General features: G+C 38.2%; 2 protein-coding genes across 2 annotated transcripts; one reads left to right on the top strand and one right to left on the bottom strand.

The window, feature by feature from the left end:
* The first annotated feature begins 403 nt into the window (after positions 1 to 403).
* On the top strand, positions 404 to 5,002 carry LOC147227678 (uncharacterized). The gene is made up of 7 exons (XM_086158530.1): positions 404 to 664; positions 870 to 1,697; positions 2,056 to 2,201; positions 2,548 to 2,956; positions 3,093 to 3,216; positions 3,325 to 3,512; positions 4,204 to 5,002. Exons 2-7 carry the CDS (start codon positions 870 to 872, stop codon positions 4,435 to 4,437), a joined length of 1,929 nt encoding a protein of 642 aa, XP_086014656.1. The 5' UTR covers positions 404 to 664; the 3' UTR covers positions 4,438 to 5,002.
* A 566-nt stretch (positions 5,003 to 5,568) lies between these two features.
* On the bottom strand, positions 5,569 to 13,328 carry p2rx3a (purinergic receptor P2X, ligand-gated ion channel, 3a). The gene is made up of 12 exons (XM_086157988.1): positions 13,083 to 13,328; positions 11,753 to 11,888; positions 10,872 to 10,943; positions 10,323 to 10,392; positions 9,511 to 9,607; positions 9,360 to 9,437; positions 9,129 to 9,270; positions 8,581 to 8,717; positions 8,402 to 8,495; positions 7,814 to 7,879; positions 7,664 to 7,741; positions 5,569 to 7,546 (listed from the first exon to the last, which is right to left on the bottom strand). Exons 1-12 carry the CDS (start codon positions 13,214 to 13,216, stop codon positions 7,418 to 7,420), a joined length of 1,233 nt encoding a protein of 410 aa, XP_086014114.1. The 5' UTR covers positions 13,217 to 13,328; the 3' UTR covers positions 5,569 to 7,417.
* Positions 13,329 to 20,048: the final 6,720 nt, after the last annotated feature.

The following is a 20,048-nucleotide window of genomic DNA, read 5'->3' as shown; positions in this document are numbered from 1 at the left end:
TTAGTATTTTGAACTTCAAAGAATTTATTTACTTAAGTTTCTTTACTTACTCCAAAGGACACTGCAGGCATTTTTATGCCTCTTTTATATCTGGAGACACATAAATAGTAGCTGCTCTTAAGTATGCTGTAATTACCACTCTGGGTACAGAGAGGCTGTGTGTGTGTCTGTGTGTTTGTGTTTGTGTGTGTGTGTGTGTGTGTGTTTGTGTGTGAGCAAAGCAACCAAGGAGAGGAGTAAGAAGGATGGAAGGACAAATAGATAGAGAGAGGGACAGAGGGAAAAAGAAAGTTGTTGTCAACGCATAGTTATCTCACCTCACTGGTCTTTCTTGTTGGTCTGCTTTAAGATTGAGGAACGCTGTTGTGCGCCATCTCTCCTCCCATCACTGCAGAACATTGGAGAAGAGGTGTGACTGAGAAAGCCTATGTGGATAGAAACTACAGGCATTTTTGAAAGGTAGAGACTTGAAAAACTCATGGAATATAGATTTCATCACTTGGCTTGTGTTGGGCCCAGCGCTCAACCAGAGCAACGCAACAAAAAGATCTGTGCAGCGATTCACGGCGTTGAGGAATAATGCTATGGCTACAGGAACGAACAAGTAATCTTAAAATTGCGTGACTTTCCTTTTTGCTGACGTGCGCTTCATGAGACATTCGAGGTGAGCAACTGGAAGGGGACAATGGACCCAGGCTGGAGTTACAAAGCCCTTTTTCACACTTTTTTTCATTGTGTAAGGATCTGCAGTCTGTTTTAAACATGTCAAATGGGATTTTGTTGATTCTTGTTTTACGTTTTAAACAGACACGTTCCTTTTTGGCTTTTTGGTGAGTTCTGGATTTAACAAACTTCAGTTTTGATCCTAGATGTCTGGGTCACATGATCCAGCGGACAGTCATGCCTTGGTGCAGTCCATGTTGCAGAGACTGAAGCTCCAGTCTGGAAGAGAGAGGCAGGCATGTCTGCACACAGATGGACCCACATCTGCCTCCATGGGTGGAAAAAATGGAGTGAGTGGAGATTCCGAGTCCCAGAAACTAAACAATATTACCACAAATGTGTTTGAGTTTGGTGCCAATACAAAAAGATTGGGGTTTGTTGCTGAGGACAACAGTTTCAGCCTTGGAGATGGAGAAAGTCTGCAACTGCACCATAAGTGTGATGAAGACATCGGTCACATTCCCTCCCCTTTCCAAAAGGACAGCGTCAACAGTGATGCTCGCAGGAGTGAGGATTTAAGAAAAGCTTCATTGTCAGAGAAAACATTTCTCGGTACAACTTCATTATCGAGAACTGATAATGACAGCCATGAGGAAAAGGGGGGTTTTGGTAACAAGGCTAGAATTAAAGACAATTTTCTAACTGGAGGAAACAAACAGGAATTTGTCCCCAAGGTCAATGAATGGTCATTAAGGACCTCAGACTGTAGCTCGGAAAGTCAAGGGAGCAAACAGTTTCATGCCGGAAATGGAGGATTTGGATCTTCTGCTCAAATTAAAGACAAACAGATTGTTCTGTCCGGCCATAAAACGGACAACGGCACATTCAGAAGGAAAAAGCGATCCTCTGAGAATAAGGCCATGAGATGGACTCAGAAGATTAAGGCGAGATGGATGGACAAGCCTGGAAGTCTTGCTAAAAAAGGAAAAGCGGAGGAGTGCAGACTAGAACGGAGGGATGAGCAAGAATATAAAGTGAGTTTTGGACTTTAATTATATTCATTAATTAATTATATTAAGTATTATTGATTATTATGAATTATTTATTAATTATATTCGATTATTTATTTAATTATATTACATTTTATACAATTTCCTACTATTATTTATTATTGTTATTGTTTACTTGAAACTCTGGCACAACAATTTCCTTCGGGATAAATAAAGTTTTTCTTATTCTTATTCTTATTCTTATTCTTATTCTTATTCTTATTCTTATTCTTATTCTTATTCTTATTCTTATTCTTATTCTTATTCTTATTCTTATTCTTATTCTTAACTTTTCACTGATGGAAAATTCAAATTTCATACCCAGGATTTCTTTGCTTCACAGCTTTTACCCCGAAACCAGCTACTTGCATCAGAAAATCTCAAAACGTCAAATAAAGATGGAGAAGGGACTTTGCCCCCATTAAACTGCGGTAACATCAGTGACTATCCTGCACGCGGAGAGCAGGGCGTGAATGATGCAGATATCAGGTAATATTATCAAATCAAATGTTTCCAACAACTCTTTCTTAGCTCATGATCCCAAACACACCCCAGTCAGTGGCAGCATCAGTCATAGGACGTTATATAGTTATACTAAATGTACCAAAAATTGAAGGCTGTGTTGCTTTCAGGGTAAAGCCCACATTTTTAATGGCTTTTTGAAAATAACGGAGCCCTATAATGAAATCATAACTTACAATCAGAGTTATTGTGTAAAATATTTTGGTGATGGTGCCATCGTGGAATACAGTAATAAGAAAAACTGGTAATAGTGATCGTTTCAACCTCTCAAGCTATGAAATTAACTGTTTTATTTTTTTAAATTTGATTTCAGATCATCTGGCAGCTTTGACTTTGGGCTTGGCTCATTCAGTTTACTGGAGGAGATTGTTACTGGTCAAGAGTGGGGACAATTCTTGTACCCCACTTCAGGCAATCAGAGACTATCAGGGAAATCAAACGAACCCCAAATCACACCAGATCCTCCCGACAGGGAACCCTTTTGTATTATTTTGAACCAATCCGGAGGTACGGACAATTTAAAGGGTATCCAGTCATTGTCACATGTTGGCGGAAAACAAACGTCAGCTGACGACTGCTTTGCTGACGATATGGATGTTGGGGAGGGAAATGAAGCGTCTGAAAAAGATGCTCAAAAAGAGGCTGATCCACTAGAGCTAATGGTGGATGGTTATACTGAGAGTGGATTGGAACAAGGATCCAGAACCCCTCCCTACGTAGAGGTTTGATTTTGCTTTTTAAAGCACAAGCCACCATTTATATCATTATTACACATATAATTAGAGCTGATAATCTCATTGTCCTAGTTGATTATAAATGCAATTTAACCCTAACTTTACTTTCTTTTCATGTTTGCAGTCTGCAGATATATTGGAAAACCCAGCACGGCGCTACAGAGCCCCTCTAAACAGGAAGAGGCAACATCGGCTGGCTTCAGCAAATGCTGGAAGGCTGCGCACTGATCATCCGAATGCCGATAAAGGTCAGAATAACCGAATCACCTCTACGGTTGGAAAAATCCTCTGCATCGGTGCAGAAGCGATCTGACGCGGGCAGGCACTTATATCTTTCTTTTTCTCTGGACTCTCAGGGGAGTTCATACCTTCAGTAAGCAACCATTTGACAGACGAGACCCTGGAGACAAATCGGGATAACGTCATGAGTTCTTCCCCTCTCTCGCCGTCCTCACCTTCTCCTTGTGCTCCTGCACTTAAGGGTGTCCTCAAACACTCAATTTCCCTTGATTCAGAGTCGTCCATGGAAACGGAGACAAAAAGGGTAGGATATCATGCCTCACGACCTGTCCTGTGAAATGAAATTGAAAACATTATTCCTAGATTTTGTCTCAGGAAAAACAATATCAAGTTTACTGGTCTATGTTGAGGAAATCTCTATATGTATAGTTCCATGTAAACGGACTGAATTAAATCAAAGAAATACCCCCAAATCAACAAATGACTTCTCTACATTATCAAAAAATTATGAAAAAATAACCTGAAAATATTACTGTTCATGCTTTATTTTTGAATTTCTGCAACTTGATTTATGTTGCAGAAATAGGAAACAGTAAGAAACAAAACTCTCCCAAACACACTTATAAATGAATAAAATGGCTAATTTATTACACTCCTCTAAACCCACAACTCCCTTAAAAACAAAAAGAATTGAGGAAAAACGGTTCAACTTTCAAGACTTTTTGTGACTATAATTCCAAATTAGTGTTTATAACATATATTCAATAATGAATTCATTAAAATCCACAACTGAAATGAATACATTCATTCTGAAATTGAATGTGTGTTAAAAAAATTTCAGGAGACTCAAAATGAAGTATTGTCATTTAAAAACAATACATGTACCATTTCTTTCAGTTTGATATATTTTAGGGAACAAATACATCAGACATATTATTTAACTAACATTTAATTTTTTTTTTTTTTTAATCATTATTCATTCATCTTCAATTTAGAGACGAGTTGAAATGACCAGGCGAGTTCACTTCTCAGAAGAGGTGGTGGCCATAGAGCCGGTCGAGCTGGATACAGACTCCGCAGAGTCTGAGGAGAACTCATTAGCAGAGGAGGACTCTTTCTCAGAGCAGTTTTACGAGATGCAGCGGGAGGCAGAACCGGCACGCCGGCCATTGCTTCCCGCCTGGATACTGGCCCTGAAGAGGAGAAACACTGGAAGGAAGTACAGATGATGAATGCATAATAAACTCAATTTTTATCCATTAAATGTTTCTACTATACTCTGTATGTGTATGTGTGTGTGTGTTTGTGTGTGTGTGTGTGAGAGAGGGAGAGAGAAAGCAATAAGAATTGAATATATGCAGTATAAAAACCACAGTCCCTGAGGAACAGTTGGAATTTGAAAGACTGTTTGAAAGAGTTCCCATATTTCCCCTTTAGAATAAACAAGTGTTTAATTTCACTGCACAGGAAAGGCTCCTGTTCAGTTGCTTTTTATGTGATGTAAACTTTTTGTGATGTGGCGTTTTAAATTATTTGATTATTTAATTATGGGAAAATAGCAAAATGTTTTTTGGTTAATTCAAACAATATTTTGCCTTATCTTTGGCACTTTCAGATTTTCTCTTTTATTAAATCTTTTCATTGAATTTTACTATAACTCTGCTCTTTCTTTTTATGGTATACATACAAATGTAATCCCAATAAGCAACAATTAATCATTTTGTTCGTGTTGACATGGCTATCAGTCATACAGTGTACAGTAAAAAACTTGAAGTAATACAAACAGCAATAATTTTAAAACTGTGTCTGTCGACGTATTTGTTGTTTTTTTTTAGATGCCATGTAAAGATGATTTTTCTCGTTGGCGAGGTTTTTTGCCAATAAAATCATTTTTGCTAAAGACCTTGCTTAAACCGTTTCTTGTTTGGGTTCTGAAAGTGTTTCAAGCCTGACTTGACGCCGCAGCCATCAGGTGAGTCAGGAGTTTTTCTGGAAACAATTTTTATTAACAAATATTATGGGAAACTTGACCTCCTTCCTCATTCTCATACTGGGAAACATTACATGGCAATCTGGCCTATCTATGACAAACTCTCCCTCTCAGGGTAATACCTTCCTGTGAGCTGTTCATAGAGGGAAATTATGAGTGTGTTACACTAATCAAATCAAAAACCTTTATCCTTTAAAAGGCGTCATGTGGGGAAAGCTTGTGTGTAAGCATGTTTCTTTTATCAGTCATCTTTTTTTATCCAATAGCTATCCCCGTTTCTGCAGCATTGTCACTACAGGCCCACTCTTTTCCCCTAATTTCCCTGTGAAATTAGATTTGATAGTTTAAGTAAAAATTCACTACTATCTTATGCAATATTTTTTATACTTTATTGAAAAGTACCACATGTACATTTGTGTCACATGACTGTAAAAAAATTAAGAGTTTAATTAACTCTGTGGCTGTAATAGTAATCAGACATAACAACAAATGTCAAAGTTCAAAGCCGGAAATTAATTGATGGAAATACTTATATTCCCTTATATCCTGTTAATGCAAAGAAAAGGCAAATAACAACATTCCTGGTTTATTAAGATTCATGTGCAATTTGACAAATGCACTTGATTGTGGATGCCGCTGCACATTTTTCAGGCTAAACAAAATGAAACTTGTGATGATGAGACTTACTGTACAGAAATAACAGTTATTATAATCTTTTAGTTAGTCTCTGCACAAAAAAAAAAACAAAACCAAACACAAAGCTTAGTTATTCCAAGTTAATTATAAAACTAGCCCTTTTTGATACTGATCATTTTATAATAGACTAAGAATAACAAAGCCTGTGTTTTTTTTTATAAAATATACATTTGAAAAATATAGTCCTTTGAAGGGTGATTACTGTGGACAAAGAGGATACAGAGAATAGGATTAGTTGGAGGAGGCTGATCTGCTGTGGCGACCCCTGAGGGGATAAGCCCAAAGGAAAAGAAGAATTATTAAATGATTTTACACTTGATCGATGCATAAATTTATTCTTCGCTTCTAAAAGTGACTACTGGAAATACTGAAAGTCAGCGTATTTCGTTGTATCCGTTATTTCTATTACATGCAATATATTATTTTCTATGATCCAATTAGTACATTAAAACTTGCGGCCAACCCACGTCAGGTGTTTTGTTACTTCCATTTTCTAACACATCTCTCACCAGCCGCCCTCTAAACCACAAAGAGGCTTTTATTTTCTATTTGTGCCTTCTAGATAATGACCAAGAGGATGTATGTTCCTGACAGACAACAGCTAGAAAGTGAAAAATGTCTTCAAAATTCAATATAGCTGGTTTATATTTCCGATCATGTAAAAAGATCAAGACGATCACAAAAATTATAATGGCATATTCAATGTCAAGAGAATTATATGAGTCCATTAGTCTGTACGGTAACATCTCACTGCACATCACTTGCCGGACAGACTGATAATGGACCTTTTGTAAACCTCAAGCAAACACACACACACACACACACACACACACACACACACGCGCGCGCACACAAGCACACACGCACGTACGCACGGGCGTCCCCCCCCCACACACACACAGACACCTGCACACTCATACACACACAAACAAAAGCATCATGTTTGAAAGGGTCTTTACACCAGTTAGATTCATTCTTTTATTTTTTATTTGCGTAATACAAAAAAGAACTTGTCGAGTCAATTCAAACTACTGGGATGTAAAATCATTTATAAATGGTTAATAGACTACAAAATGAAATCAATTTAGTTTTTTTTTTGGTTCTATTATTGTCAATTCCATCTTTTATTATTATTACTATTATCTTCTTGTATTTTGAAAGAGGGTAGTTGGAGATGAGAAAGACTGTTATGATGTTTTGGCAGAAAATCAGGCAATCACATGTATAGCCTAAGATGCTTGGTATTTTCATAGTAACATTTCCGTCAACAGTAATTGAGAGGAATTAAAAACCAAAAGGACAGCTGTTTCTATTATAGTTTTTTTCTCATGAGATAAATCAATATAATTTTGAAAATGCTTTTGATGATCAGATGGCTGCAGCTTACCTACCAACTCCCTTAAACCTGACAAACCAAGAGTTTTTGACATCACAAAAGGGCATAAAATCACTTTTAAGAAAGAAAGGCGTGTCTTTTCACCCTTCATGTTGGGATGTGGATTTTTTTTTTATTTTATTTTTTATCAGACCGGCTGGTCGGAGGTCACGAGGGAAAGCGCTCCAGAATCACTGGAGCTCTTGATACCTGGCTTGAGCGACTGCTGGCTGCCCAGGCTCTGAGCGAGGTATGCTTCTATTTGAGCCTCTGATACCTATGAGAAAATTCGGAAAATAAAGTTTGAGATTCGAGCATTTGCGAAGAAGATCATTAATATGCTTTCTGAAAATGCAGGAAAAAAAAAAAAAAAAGAAAAACAGAAAAACATCACCTCTTCAAATTTCCTGGCTTTATATTGTTCTGCCCCTTTGAGGAAGTTCAGGAGGATGACATCGCAAAGAACCGAGCCCTGCAGATGCAGAAAAACGAGTCAAGAAGCAAATTTTGAATTGGTTGCCAGAAGCCTGACTGAAATCCTTACCAGTCCAACTGAAGTTAAAGCAGCCACCAGGTTGATCAGTGTCGGAACCATGTCAAACTTTCCTGCCTAAAAGAAAAAGTCACAAACTGAGATGACCTATCAATCCGAAACAATTGGAGGACTTTATTACACAATTTATCATTCAGGTCCCTGAAAATATGCATTTTTTTTCCCACGTTATTTTTTATTTTGTAGTCAGAAATGTATTAATATGTAATTCATAAAATAATTTATTTTGTGTGGAAATATATAACTCAAAGATATAACCCAACAAGCTGAAAGGCAATATTTGAAAATATAAGGATATAAGAAATGTGCAAATGCTCACAGGAAAGAGACTTAAAAAACGTAATGATAAATACAATTAAAAATGTCATAAAGTGGAGATATATTGAATTAACATCATGTTGAAATACAATATATGGAGACAAAAGCTTGTCCAACTACTGTGAACTGCTCTGATTTGTGTAGGCAATTCATAATCGTATGTAACTTTCAAGGAAATGGAAAAAAAAAAAAAAATGTTCACAACATGAAATCGAAGAAAACCCAAATGCACAAAACGTCTCACTCAAAAACACAACTCACATTGCCGGTGACCATGATATCGAAGCGGATACCGAACGCTTTGTGAAGTGTACGGAATTCGGTCCCATTCTCCGTCTTGTAATATTTGGCGTACCTGCACGCGCAGAAGAGAAAATGTGGCGACGAGAAAGAGATCCAAGAAGACCGAGAGAAATCGGTGCGGATATCGGACCTCATACCTGAAGTTGAAGCCTTTTGAGATGTCATTTTTCTCAAAGGGCTTATCCAGTCTTGTAAAAGAGTACAAGGGCACGCACTTCTCAAAGTCCAAATCCAAGTTACACTTCCACTCTATAAGTATTCCTATTTGTCCACCCTGAAAAGTAGTGGGAAAAAAGAGTATTTACTCATGATCCTCGCATTTGGCTCCGCTCAAACGGAAAAAAAAAACACTTGTCGTTGCTTCGAGACTTCATTTGTTTTTTTTTTTGAAAATTGAGAATATTCAAATATATAAATATATTTCCATAAATACCGTGATACTTACTTACTTTTGCAACATGACTGGGGGAAACAAGTGCATTTTTTAAATTTTTTTAAAGCAATGCCTAATACCAAAATCCCTTTTTTTTTTCAAATCAACGAGAAAACGACACAAGCAAATTCATAGAAAATAACCTAAGAAATAGCTATGTAATGCGAAGGCCAGTGACCTAAAGAGTATGTTGTTTCAGAATGGCTGAAAAAGAATGAAAGAAATGAAGGATCATTAAGGGTAAAATGAAACCTTGTCTGCCAGGTGGGACGTATTCTGTCCAGTATATCTCAACACATCACCCACACGAAAGATGGGGCAGAAGGGATTCTTCTCTGGATGGTATTTACAGCTCTTGATATCACTGGATGTCATCGTGGAGGGGAAATTACCTCTAAAGTAAAAAAACATTTCAATTGTCCATCATGAGTTAAATGCTCTTGTAACTTGACAACCATTTCCTGTATATTAGATATCGCCGACCTGTTGACGTTGAACATCGGGAAGCGGATGCTGTTTTTGATGAAGATGGTGAAGTTTTCCACATCCAGCATGGGTGCGCTGAGGAGGGACGAGCGGTTACTATGGGCGACGGGACGGACGTTTATGTGCGCGTGACTGATCGGAAACCTACATTTCGACATTGAGATTCTCAGCTGGACACCATCCTTCAATCTCACACTGACCCTGCGACGCATTGAAGCGTTCAAGGCAAACACCTGTTATTATACCTGCGGCGTCAGAGAGTTACGGGAGAGAAATCAGCCTCGGAAATCAGAAATCAGCTTACATTCACATAAATGACATGCAAATAAACCCTCGAAAAGTCATGCTCCCTTCCCTCTTACCCAAAAAAAACTTTATTTGGCAAGTGCAACGCAATTGAGCGTAACTACTGCACCAGCTGAATCGCCAGTACACGCTATGACGTGCACACAGATGGGAATTTTGATATTTTGATATTTCATACTGGCCTATCATATTTTTTTTCAGGCATTATTTTTACACTGCAAAAAAATCAAATGCTAGAAGTTAAAAAAAAAAAAGTCAGAATCACCATATTTAATAAAAATACACCAGACACAGACTTAACTTTTTCAAACCATTATAGTCCATTTACATAGCACCCTTTACACAGGTTAAAATATTTCCAAACATTGATTTTTCTAGCAATATAGACAAATGGCATCGCACAACATATGCATTCAATTGTTATGCTTTGTACTTTAGTACGAATTATCCCAAAGATGTCAGACGTAACAGCGCGTGAACGACTCTTGTGAACAAAACCATTGCAGTGTTTTGAAATTTACTCATGTTTAACAACGAAGGACTCAGTCCTCGCTCTGTTTTGTCCGGAGAGCGACATTTTAGACACGTTGTCTATTGTCTGTTTATAAAACTGTAGTTGTATCACAGTCTTGACACAATAAGAATATGTCTTACCATTTGAAAGGACAGAACCAAGGTGTTTTTGGCAATCTTTATCAGTTTTACACTTGAACCAGCTACCTGACTGAAAAACAAATGCAAACAAAGAAGGACAAAGTGACATTTACTGATTTACAAATACAATTAATTCAGTTCCTTGAATTTTCTTTCTCACTGAGATCTTGTTGTGTGAAACGTATGTGATTTGGCTGCTTTTCAACAGATTGTGGAAAAAAAATGCAAGTAATTTTGAACTGAATTTCAGTTAACTTCTTACCAAAATCTTTAACTGTTTGAATTTTGATAACTTATGCAACGGGTTAAAAAATAACAACAAACTCACCCATTGTTCAGGATATTTATCAGAGCAAATTCGTGATTCGTGAACCTTTGATATGTTCAGCTTTAGTAATAAATGCACTTGGTCTTTTTCTATTCTTTGTGAATTGCAATAGACCTCTGAACCCTCCCCCCCCCCACAAACACTTTGAAACACATTTACTGAAATGACGACCGAAGAACGTGCAACAGTGAAACCAAGACTAAAAAATGAAATTTTCTCACCTCTGGACATTTTCCTTTGAACTGATTCTCTGTGATGTAGATTTTGGTCACGATGCAAAACATACTAGTGCCCTGCAAAACATGTACTTGTATTACTTACGTTAAAATGTGTTTGTCAAAATAGGATTTATGTGTGGTATGTAATCTATACAGAGTCATCGTACAAGTGTCTAAGGCAGTGGTTCCCCAAACTCGGGGGTCCGGATGAGGCCCGCCTCGACATTTTTCCGGCCCCTGAACAATACCAGAGATGCATGATGATTTTTTAATTTTATTCTGGCCACGTCATGGTGACTTGTACATGCATACAACGTAACATTCTAATCCACCCTTCTGCAGTCTGTGCCTTATCTGAAACCCCTCTCTCAAAAAAAAAAAAAAAAATTCCTGGACACACCCCTGTCAAATAAAATGGAATAATGGCAAAAAAATTTGGTAATAGAAAAATAGATTCAGAATGCAGGGTATTAAACCTGGTAGGTGCAAACAGTTGTGTCTACAATAAAGTGAATGTTTACTTGGTCTTTTTATCTGTGAAAAACTTGAAAAGGGTTATTTATTACATAAATAGTGTTCATTATTTCATTAATAATGTTATAGTTTATTTTCTGATTTTTTTTTTTCCTGTCAAGATCCCAGAAAGGGATCATTTTTGGTTATGTTTGGCTTTCCGGAAAACAATGAATGTTTACGTTTAGACACCTCTGCGATCGTCACACTTTTCGTTACAAACTTTTCGTTACAAACCCGTCAGAGAAGGGAAAAGTTATTTGAGCCTCGCAGGAAAAAGTTTGGGGACCCCCCAGTCTAAGGTTAAATGCCATTAAAAGGTTAAAGGTCAGGGTTTCTGCCAGCGTGATGATGTTGATGCGTATCATCACCTGTGGTGGGTGAACATAGTCAGCCACATCCATCACATGGTTGTGATGACGCCCGAAACCCTTCACTTTGGTCATAATAGAGGACTCTATGCCGCTGTCTGTCACCTGGTAGGCTTTCTCATGAATGAAGACCCACCTGCAAGACAGAGAACACTGAAAAAAATGTTGGGGATGCTGGCGTCTTGTGGATATTTTTAAAATTTTCATTAATGTTACAAATATCCAGGAGTGAAATCTCACTTATAGTGAAACTATAGCAACAGCAAAGCAAGAAGTCAAAGATCAATGAAAACATATTCAAAAAATAAATATCCTGTAATTGTCCATCATCTATTTTTGATCAGAAAAACAACATATGTGTTCATCATGCTGATTCAGAGGATTTTTTTTTTTTTTTAAATGCTCATGTAATGGTAGCGCAGAAAATGCAAAACTAGAAAGAAAAGATTTCGGAGAGTGAGAGGACGTCTGAGGAATGGACAAGCGTGATGGTGCCCATTTTTAAGAATAATGGAGATGTGGTGCAGAATTGCGGTTACAATCGAGGAATACGGTTGAACAGTCATTTTGTAGTTATGGGAAAGAGTGGTAGAAACTAGACCGGGCGGAGAAATCAACATTTGCCGGCAACAGTATGATTTCATACAAGTGCAGTATTTTCTTTCAGAAAGCTGATAGAGAAATACAGGGAAGGTCAGAAGGGGCTGCATTGTACTTTTGTAGTTCTGGAAAATGCATACGACGGGGTGCCGAGAAAGGACCGCTGGTACTGTGTTAGGAAGTTTAGTGACAGAGAAGTTTGTTGAACGAGAGCAGGACTTGTATGCTTGCTGTGGTGAGGGGTGCTGTAGGTGTGACAAAGATGGATAGGATCAGGAACGAGTCCATCCGAGGGGACAGCAAATGTTAGATGTATGAAGGAGGGAGCGTGACTATATTGGTAGAAGGATGCTGAGGTTGAAATTGCTAAGCAGGAGGCCTAGAGTTCTCCAAAAAGAAGATTTTTGGATGTAGTGAAAGGTGATGTGAAATGAGTTGCTGAGGGAAAAAGGAAAAAGTGCAAGGAAAAGAAGAAGAAGACTGAAATGATTCCATCACGTGTTTACGCGACAAGAACGTTCACCTGTTTAAAACATGTTAAGCATTAACTTTTAAAAGACAGTTTGTCCAATATTTCGGAAAACGCTTTCTACTTTTGAATAGTTCAACATCATGGATTAAATTTCTTTTAACGCAAATCATCATTTCTCTGGTTTTCCTCAAAACAGAAGTATGCAAATTAAAGATATATCAATAAACAACCTAAGAAACAGTAAACAAGACCGCTTACCCGACAAAATATGAAATGATGAGCACCTGTACGACTCTGTTGATGATCCCCACGGACCAGCTCTTGACGACCACGGATTTGGTGGTCTCATAGGTAAAAAAGTCAGTGACGCAGCCCAACAGGATGGAGGCCATTGCTGCCGTCCGCTTTAAGTCCCGCAGGAAAGCGCCAGCGACAGATACGGCCTCACCTCAACAGGTGTGGAGCGTCAACGTCCGAAGACTTCCTCTGAAATTGTCTAAACTGAGAACCCGAGGAGACGAAATGCTCCCTCTTAACATCACGGCTCGCCAGATGATTGGTCACGGTCACGGACCTCCCCTTTATTAATTCAAAAGACCAACAGGAAACTGCGAGAGCCTCTTCTGTCCTTGCCTTAAACTCACACATCAACACATATCATGCCTACTTTCTTTCCACCATTGGGTTATTCCAACTATGTATCACCTTTGCATTTCCTTTGTCCACTCTTCATGTGATTCATCTGGTAAGTATTTTCTCAGATTCCAGAAGCCAGATTGAATATAACATATGGATATATTTTAACTTCATTTAATTTCAATTGGATTCTACTCTTCGTGTACAGAAATGCATCAGATTTACATGAGTGAATTTGATTCTATTCTAAAGAGGCTTCTGTCTCAATGTATTAAATGACCGCTGTGCAATTTCTGCAACATGCAATATAGCCATCTGGTAATACTCTAGTGAGTGCTAGCTGCATTACTACCACTTCCATCCCTGACATAATGTAATGACAGTATGTCTGTGCATGTGTTTCAATGTATGTCCCCCAGATCTGTGTCATTCCTTAAGTGGATCCATTATGCTTGCGGTCAATTAATGGTAACCTGATCCAAGATGAGATACACAGAAATACGCGAGCATTCTCGGAGCTCCGAGCTTCGGCGTGAGCTATACTGATGATCCCAACTTAATGACGTTGAAAGCTGTACGTGCACAATTTCAAACAAACTTTGTCAGATGGATATGGAGATGGAGATGGAGGAGAGAATCACTGTCAGATTGGATTCTTTGATGAGGTTCTGTGAAATGGTAGCCGTGTGTTTTCATGCAACAGGAAGAGATCCATAACAACATGTGAAATTTAGATCATGGCATGCATGCACTCACACACACACACACACACACACACACACAATTGAAACTTCTGGTGACTGCGCTTTTACTGGCAAGAGGGTGTATAATATCGAAACACTTTCAATTTTATGAAAATGTCAGTGAGGGAAATTAAAACATAAGCAAACTACTCATCACTGGTGAAGTTTTTTTTTTTCTTTTCCTTGATTTAATTGTGAAATGGTAGAAATTAACCAAAAACAAAACTCCCTTTTTTTTGTTTTTATTGCATCACTTCATCTAAATCACACTCCTTCTCTGATTCCCATCCCTCCTGTGGTGCAGAGCCACTGACAACAATAACATCAAACCTGCATTTATTTAGTCTTAAGACCAACTTAGAGACGTACAGGTTTGTCCCCCCTAAGGCTGCATTTTCTTTTTATCGCCATTTTGGTTAAAAAAAAGAAATACATCTCTTCACTTCAAAATTAGTTAAAATGTCATTTCAAAAATATTATCACTAGCAAAAAAATGAGAGGAGCTGAAAAAAATTGAACATATAGAATCCAAAAGAACCTGCGTCCTGTAAAATTGTTGAAAAACATAAACCGAATCTAAAGAGGTAAAATTAAAAAAAGTTGTTTATTAAAATTGTTATATCTATTTGATCGTTAATGCAGTATTTCCTTTGGAGACTAAAAGACAATTTAATATCTTTTTCAAGTTTCATTGCAGTGATACATATCTTTTTTTTTTTTTTTTTTTTTTTTTTTTTTTCAAAAAAATGAATCCATCAATTTGGGACTCGGAGTTGAGCCTGGATTGCCGTGGAAATGCAATGTTTCATGTCACAAACCAAGACTGGAAACAAGGCAGTAAAACAGGTGCATTCCATAATAAAGGGGATCTGAGGACGACGATGAGCGATGCTTCGGCAAAAAACGCACGCAGGACCTCATGTTAAAACCTGAGTAGAAATCAGCCGCATATCAGCTCGGCTCTTAAAAACCACCCTGGTTTAGCAGCCCTTTTAAACACCATCATGTACTTTGCCTTGTGCCTCAAGTTATAAACTAGTCTCTAAAACCCTCAAAACCATTGTCATCTAGACCCCACAGATAGCACACTCCCAAACCACTTTGCCCAGTTAAATGGGTCTGCATTGGATTTCTGTGGCGACCTTCTGAGACCTATAGTAAAAGCTTTTTGTAATGTAGGAGTGGCTGTTCCTGCCGTTGGGTAAGAATAACTTGTTGTGGCTGAGATGTCAAATGAAAGGATATGTGATCTCTTTTTGAGGAAGTTGGATAGTGGTGGATGTGCCGGCAGGATGTTATCCTAACCATGGTTGAATTGCGCAGCGGTTTGGGGACCTTAAAGAGCCCCCTACTGGTTATGCTAACATTATGGAGAATTTCTTCGATTTCAATTGGTTTCTAATGATTAAAAAAAAAAAAAAACATTTTAAAGGTTTAAAAAATTGTTCATGTCTATCATATCTCAATTCAACATTTAAAGCATAAACTAGGAACTGGAATGGTCAAACAGGTCCAAAGGGACAAAGAGCAGCTCAGAAGGCCCCCCCCCCCCCCCCCATGAAGAAGACCTTGGTGGTCTTGGTAGACTAGATATAGTCGAGATCAGCGGTTGGGGAACCTATGGGTCGTGAAAAAAAAAAAAAAAAAAAAAAAATTCTAAAATACTTTTGATATTTCTTCATAATACTGAGTCATTTTTGGTTAAAATTCGTCTTGAAGATAGATTTCACGGGTCACCCGTTGGTTGGGTAGGAAACCGATGGCTTCTGAGCACGTCCCGGTCAAGAAATCAATTTTGTCAGATAGTCGACTAGTTTATCCGTTTCAAGCCTTGTAACGGAAAAGATGGCGAAAAGAAAAAAAGATGATAATTACTGTGCATTCCAGGCTGTGTGGACAGAGGAATTTGCATTTGGATCTGCTTTACGTCTAATATGCAATAATAAAATTGCATCGATGAAATGGTCAAATATAAAGCGGCACTTCGAACAAACCCCTACAGCACCAGAGGCCGCATTAAAAAAAGACACATTCAATTTATTATACGTTAAAAATACTACATGGCTCTCAATGAAATATATATTTAGAAATATTTGGCTTTTATGGCTCTCCCAGTCAAAAAGGTTCCTGAACCCTAGCCTAGATGCACAGTGTGAGGTCTGGAAGCAGCGAGCGGTGTTTTGTTATTGGACTTCTGAGCTTGTTATTGATTGTCCAAAACAAACCATCTTCGGGCATAAAGGTGTCCAGATGCGCACTTGGCACCAACGTACCTTTAAGCCACGGTTCTTCGATCGACCTTGTGGTCGAGTCGTCGGACTTGCGAACGCATGAACTGAAGGAGTCCTATTGGGCCTTTCTGACCCGTGGGGCTCCGGAGGCAGCTGACAGGCGTGAGGCTTCGGTGACCGCCGAGGGACAACGACTTCTGGCGGGCATCGAGGAGATCCTGGTCCAACAACCGGCATCTCAGGAGGGGGAAGCGGTGCTACGTCAACACTGTGTACAGCGGGAGCGAGGCGCTACTGACCTCAACTCGAGACGCTGGAGATCGGTGGCAGGAATTCTTCCCAGACCTCCTCAGTCCTGTCGAAACGCCTTCCAACGAGGAAGCTGAGCCTGGGTTCCTCAAGTCTCTGGATGCTGAAGGGCGTTCCTGGATGACACGCCTCACAGCATTGCGTGGATGTCGGGGACGGTGCCGTGTTGACGGGGGACGGGGTGTTGATCCCCCTTTTTAAAAAGGGGGATCGGAGGTTGTGCTCCAACTATGCTCCGAGACCATGGTGCTCAATTGGAAACGGGTGGAACTCTCAATTTACAGGTCGATCTACCTTCCTACCCTCACCTATGGTCACGAGCTGTGGGTAGTGACCGAAAAGAACGAGAAGAGGCCGAAATGAGTTTTCTCTGCAGGGTGACCGGACTCTCCCTTAGAGATGGGGTGAAAAATTTGGTCATCCGGGAGGAGCTCGGAGTAGAACCGCTGCTCCTCCGCATAGAGAGGAGTCGGATGAGGTTTCTCGGGCATCTGGTCAGGATGCTTCCTGGACGCCGCCTGGGGAAAGTATGTCCATCCGGGAGGAGACCACAGGGAAGACCCAGGACACAATGGACTATATCTCCAGGCTGGTCTGGGAACACCTTGAGATCCCCCTCAGAAGAGCTGGACCAGGTGGCGGGGCGGGGGAGAGAGGGAGGTCTGGGCCTCACTGATTCTGCTGCAACTCATCTCAAAATAAGGGGTGGAAAATGGATGGATTTGAAAATTAAAAAAAAAAAAAAAAAAAAAAAACACACTGAAAATCAATTTTAAAATGTCATGAAAAGAGTGTCAATGAAGTAAATTGTAAATCTAAATGCCACAATGTTTGTATTTAAATGTAGATGACTTAAAAAAATTGAACTAAACTTGGTCATATATAGGTGCTCAATATTTTTTTGTCTGCTAGTGTTCATTTTCGTGGTGGCTAATAAAATAAAAGTAGGTAATAAAATAAAATGAAATAAAATAGTTAAGAATTACAATGATTTCCTTTGGGATAAATAAAGTTGTTCTTATCTTATCTTATCTTAAGATAAAATTCTAAAAGTGTGCTATCTCAGATATAATTAAATTGCAGAGCTGGTTAAATGATATTACTACAACTGTATGGGAATCACAAATATTTAATCCAAAACAATCGCAGGGATTTGGATTGATGGACAAGCTAATCTCGGTATTTATCTGACAAAGAAAGCAATCAAGAATTAGATTAGATTAGATTGAATTAGAAAAAATTCAACAAACTACAGCAAAGGGTGCCTGTAAAACTCCCAAATTTGAGATATTACATTTTGGCTGCCACCATAAACACTATGGATCCGGGACCTGTCACACACAGGCTGGCTCAGTCTTGAAAAAGGTTTATGTGCGAGACTTCGGAAAGCCCTGCTATTTTTGGGGGTCATCCAAGTGAAATAGATATGGATGAATGGCCAAAAGTTACATTAAAAATATCTAAGAATAAGAAAGTCAACTTTCACTTACCTAAAACAATTTCAGCACTCCCAAATATTGGATTTATACAGGATTTTGTGCCTTTAAGAATCGTCAAAGTACGAGCTCCCCACCTTACATCACCTCCAAGATGCTGGCAACTTCAAATCATTTGCACGGCTGATGGAGGAAATTAAGCAGATTTTTTCGGGTCCTTCAGTTAAGAGATTTTTTATGAAAACAAGAAGAATAGGTTAGTTGTTAAGCTTCCGCTAATTGAAGAGTTATTGCTAAAAGTACAAACAAGAAATTGGAATACAAAACTAATACATTTCAAATATTATTAATAATTATTAATTATTAATCACTGATAATAATTCTTATGATTTCAAATAGTCTTCCAGACTCATGAATCTATGGCTTAAGACTCCAAAAAGACCAATTTCTTTTTAAAAGGTGAAGCAGTGCAATGGGCACACTAAAACATTGAGGAATGCCTATTTACATTTTGAATTCAATCTGTATTATTAATAATTTTGTGATAGTTAATGCTATCTTTTCTTACTTATTATCATTTTCTTTTAATTTTCAGTAATATCTTTTATTTATTTTTCATTATCTCTATTATGGTTCTTTTGTTGAGTCCGAATAGCCATAAATAATACCTTGTATTTGGAATCAGTAGATATGATGAATATGTTCCTTTATGTGTGACTATTTTACTAACTTTTTTACTAACTTGGGTTTTTGTTGTTTTTTGGTTTTGGTTTATACTTTTTTTTACTAACTATTTTACTAACTTTTACTAACTGAAGCAAAAAATTAAGTTAAACAAGAACGTGCATTGCAACAACATTTTCAGTCATTGCGTCTTGTTCAGTAGGCAGTCTGTTGTCATGGAAACACCTCATCCTTGTTACCTTGAATGCACTCTTTTTCTTTGATCCGTCAGTGCACTTGGTTGTTAAGCATAATGATGTCAGGCACTTAAAAAGCCATTTACAAAATCTTACCGACCCTAACATTGTGTAGTAAGTGATTGATACCACTGTTTATTGAAAATCGTGCTCCAGCCCTTTGTCTCTTTTGTGCTAAAGCATTCTCTGGCCACGGTGAAGATGATTTTTGTGATGCTGCCAATTTTCTTCTCAACTGCTCCTGCCAATGTGGACTCAAGAATTCTATCTCGGTCCTCAAGTTGGTTCCAAGCGGTGTTGTTTTGCTTGGGGCCAATTCACTTCCTCTGTCATAAGTTGGATGCCTGAGGTAGTATTAGTAGAATCCCTCCTAAAGTTTCGAGATGGAGCATACAGGACTGTCTCTGAAAATTAGAATATTGTGATAAAGTTCTTTATCTTCTGTAATGCAATTAAAAAAAAACAAATACTACTTTTTCATGTTATTCTAATATTTTCAGATGGGATCTTTTGAGTTTTCTTAAGATGTAAGCCATAATCAGCGATATTTTAAAAAATAAAGGGCTTTCAATATTTCAGTTGATTTGTAATGAATCCAGAATGTATGACGTTTTTGTTTTTGTAATTGCAGTACAGAAGATAAAGAACTTTATCACGATATTCTAATTTTCTGAGACAGTCCTGTATGCAGAGGTCTTCTGTGATGTAGGGTGCATCCTGACTGGAGTAATCCCTCGACATTTGTGTGAACTCTCTTGCTATAAAATATAAATTTTGAGTTTTCAAAAAGTGACTGGTCAATCGACTGGAGGGCAAACTAGACAGGATAAAAAAAAAAAAATGTCTTGAGCTGAGAGCTCAGTGTATCTGGTGAGGACACACATTAAATAGCAATATAAAATGGGTAGTTTTTTTTTTTTTTAGATAATTACAAAATGAATTTTAAAAA

This window comes from Fistularia commersonii, chromosome 13 (assembly GCF_037954325.1).
Source record: "Fistularia commersonii isolate RoL2024-O1a breed Wild chromosome 13, RoL_Fcom_v1.0, whole genome shotgun sequence".
Lineage (NCBI taxonomy): Eukaryota > Metazoa > Chordata > Actinopteri > Syngnathiformes > Fistulariidae > Fistularia > Fistularia commersonii.
The sequence above is the reverse complement of the archived record's forward strand: the minus strand, read 5'-3'. Positions and strand labels throughout refer to the sequence as shown.

Excerpts from the sequence above, each read along its gene's own strand:
- LOC147227678 (XM_086158530.1), top strand. The coding sequence starts at position 870 with ATGTCTGGGTCACATGATCCAGCGGACAGTCATGCCTTGGTGCAGTCC. Across the intron at positions 2,202-2,547 it reads GTGAATGATGCAGATATCAG|ATCATCTGGCAGCTTTGACT; the intron begins GTAATATTATCA and ends ATTTGATTTCAG. Across the intron at positions 3,513-4,203 it reads TGGAAACGGAGACAAAAAGG|AGACGAGTTGAAATGACCAG; the intron begins GTAGGATATCAT and ends TCTTCAATTTAG.
- p2rx3a (XM_086157988.1), bottom strand. The coding sequence starts at position 13,216 with ATGGCCTCCATCCTGTTGGGCTGCGTCACTGACTTTTTTACCTATGAG. Across the intron at positions 9,608-10,322 it reads TGGTTCTGTCCTTTCAAATG|GTATAATAACAGGTGTTTGC; the intron begins GTAAGACATATT and ends CTGACGCCGCAG. Across the intron at positions 7,742-7,813 it reads CTTTAACTTCAGTTGGACTG|GGCTCGGTTCTTTGCGATGT; the intron begins GTAAGGATTTCA and ends CTGCATCTGCAG.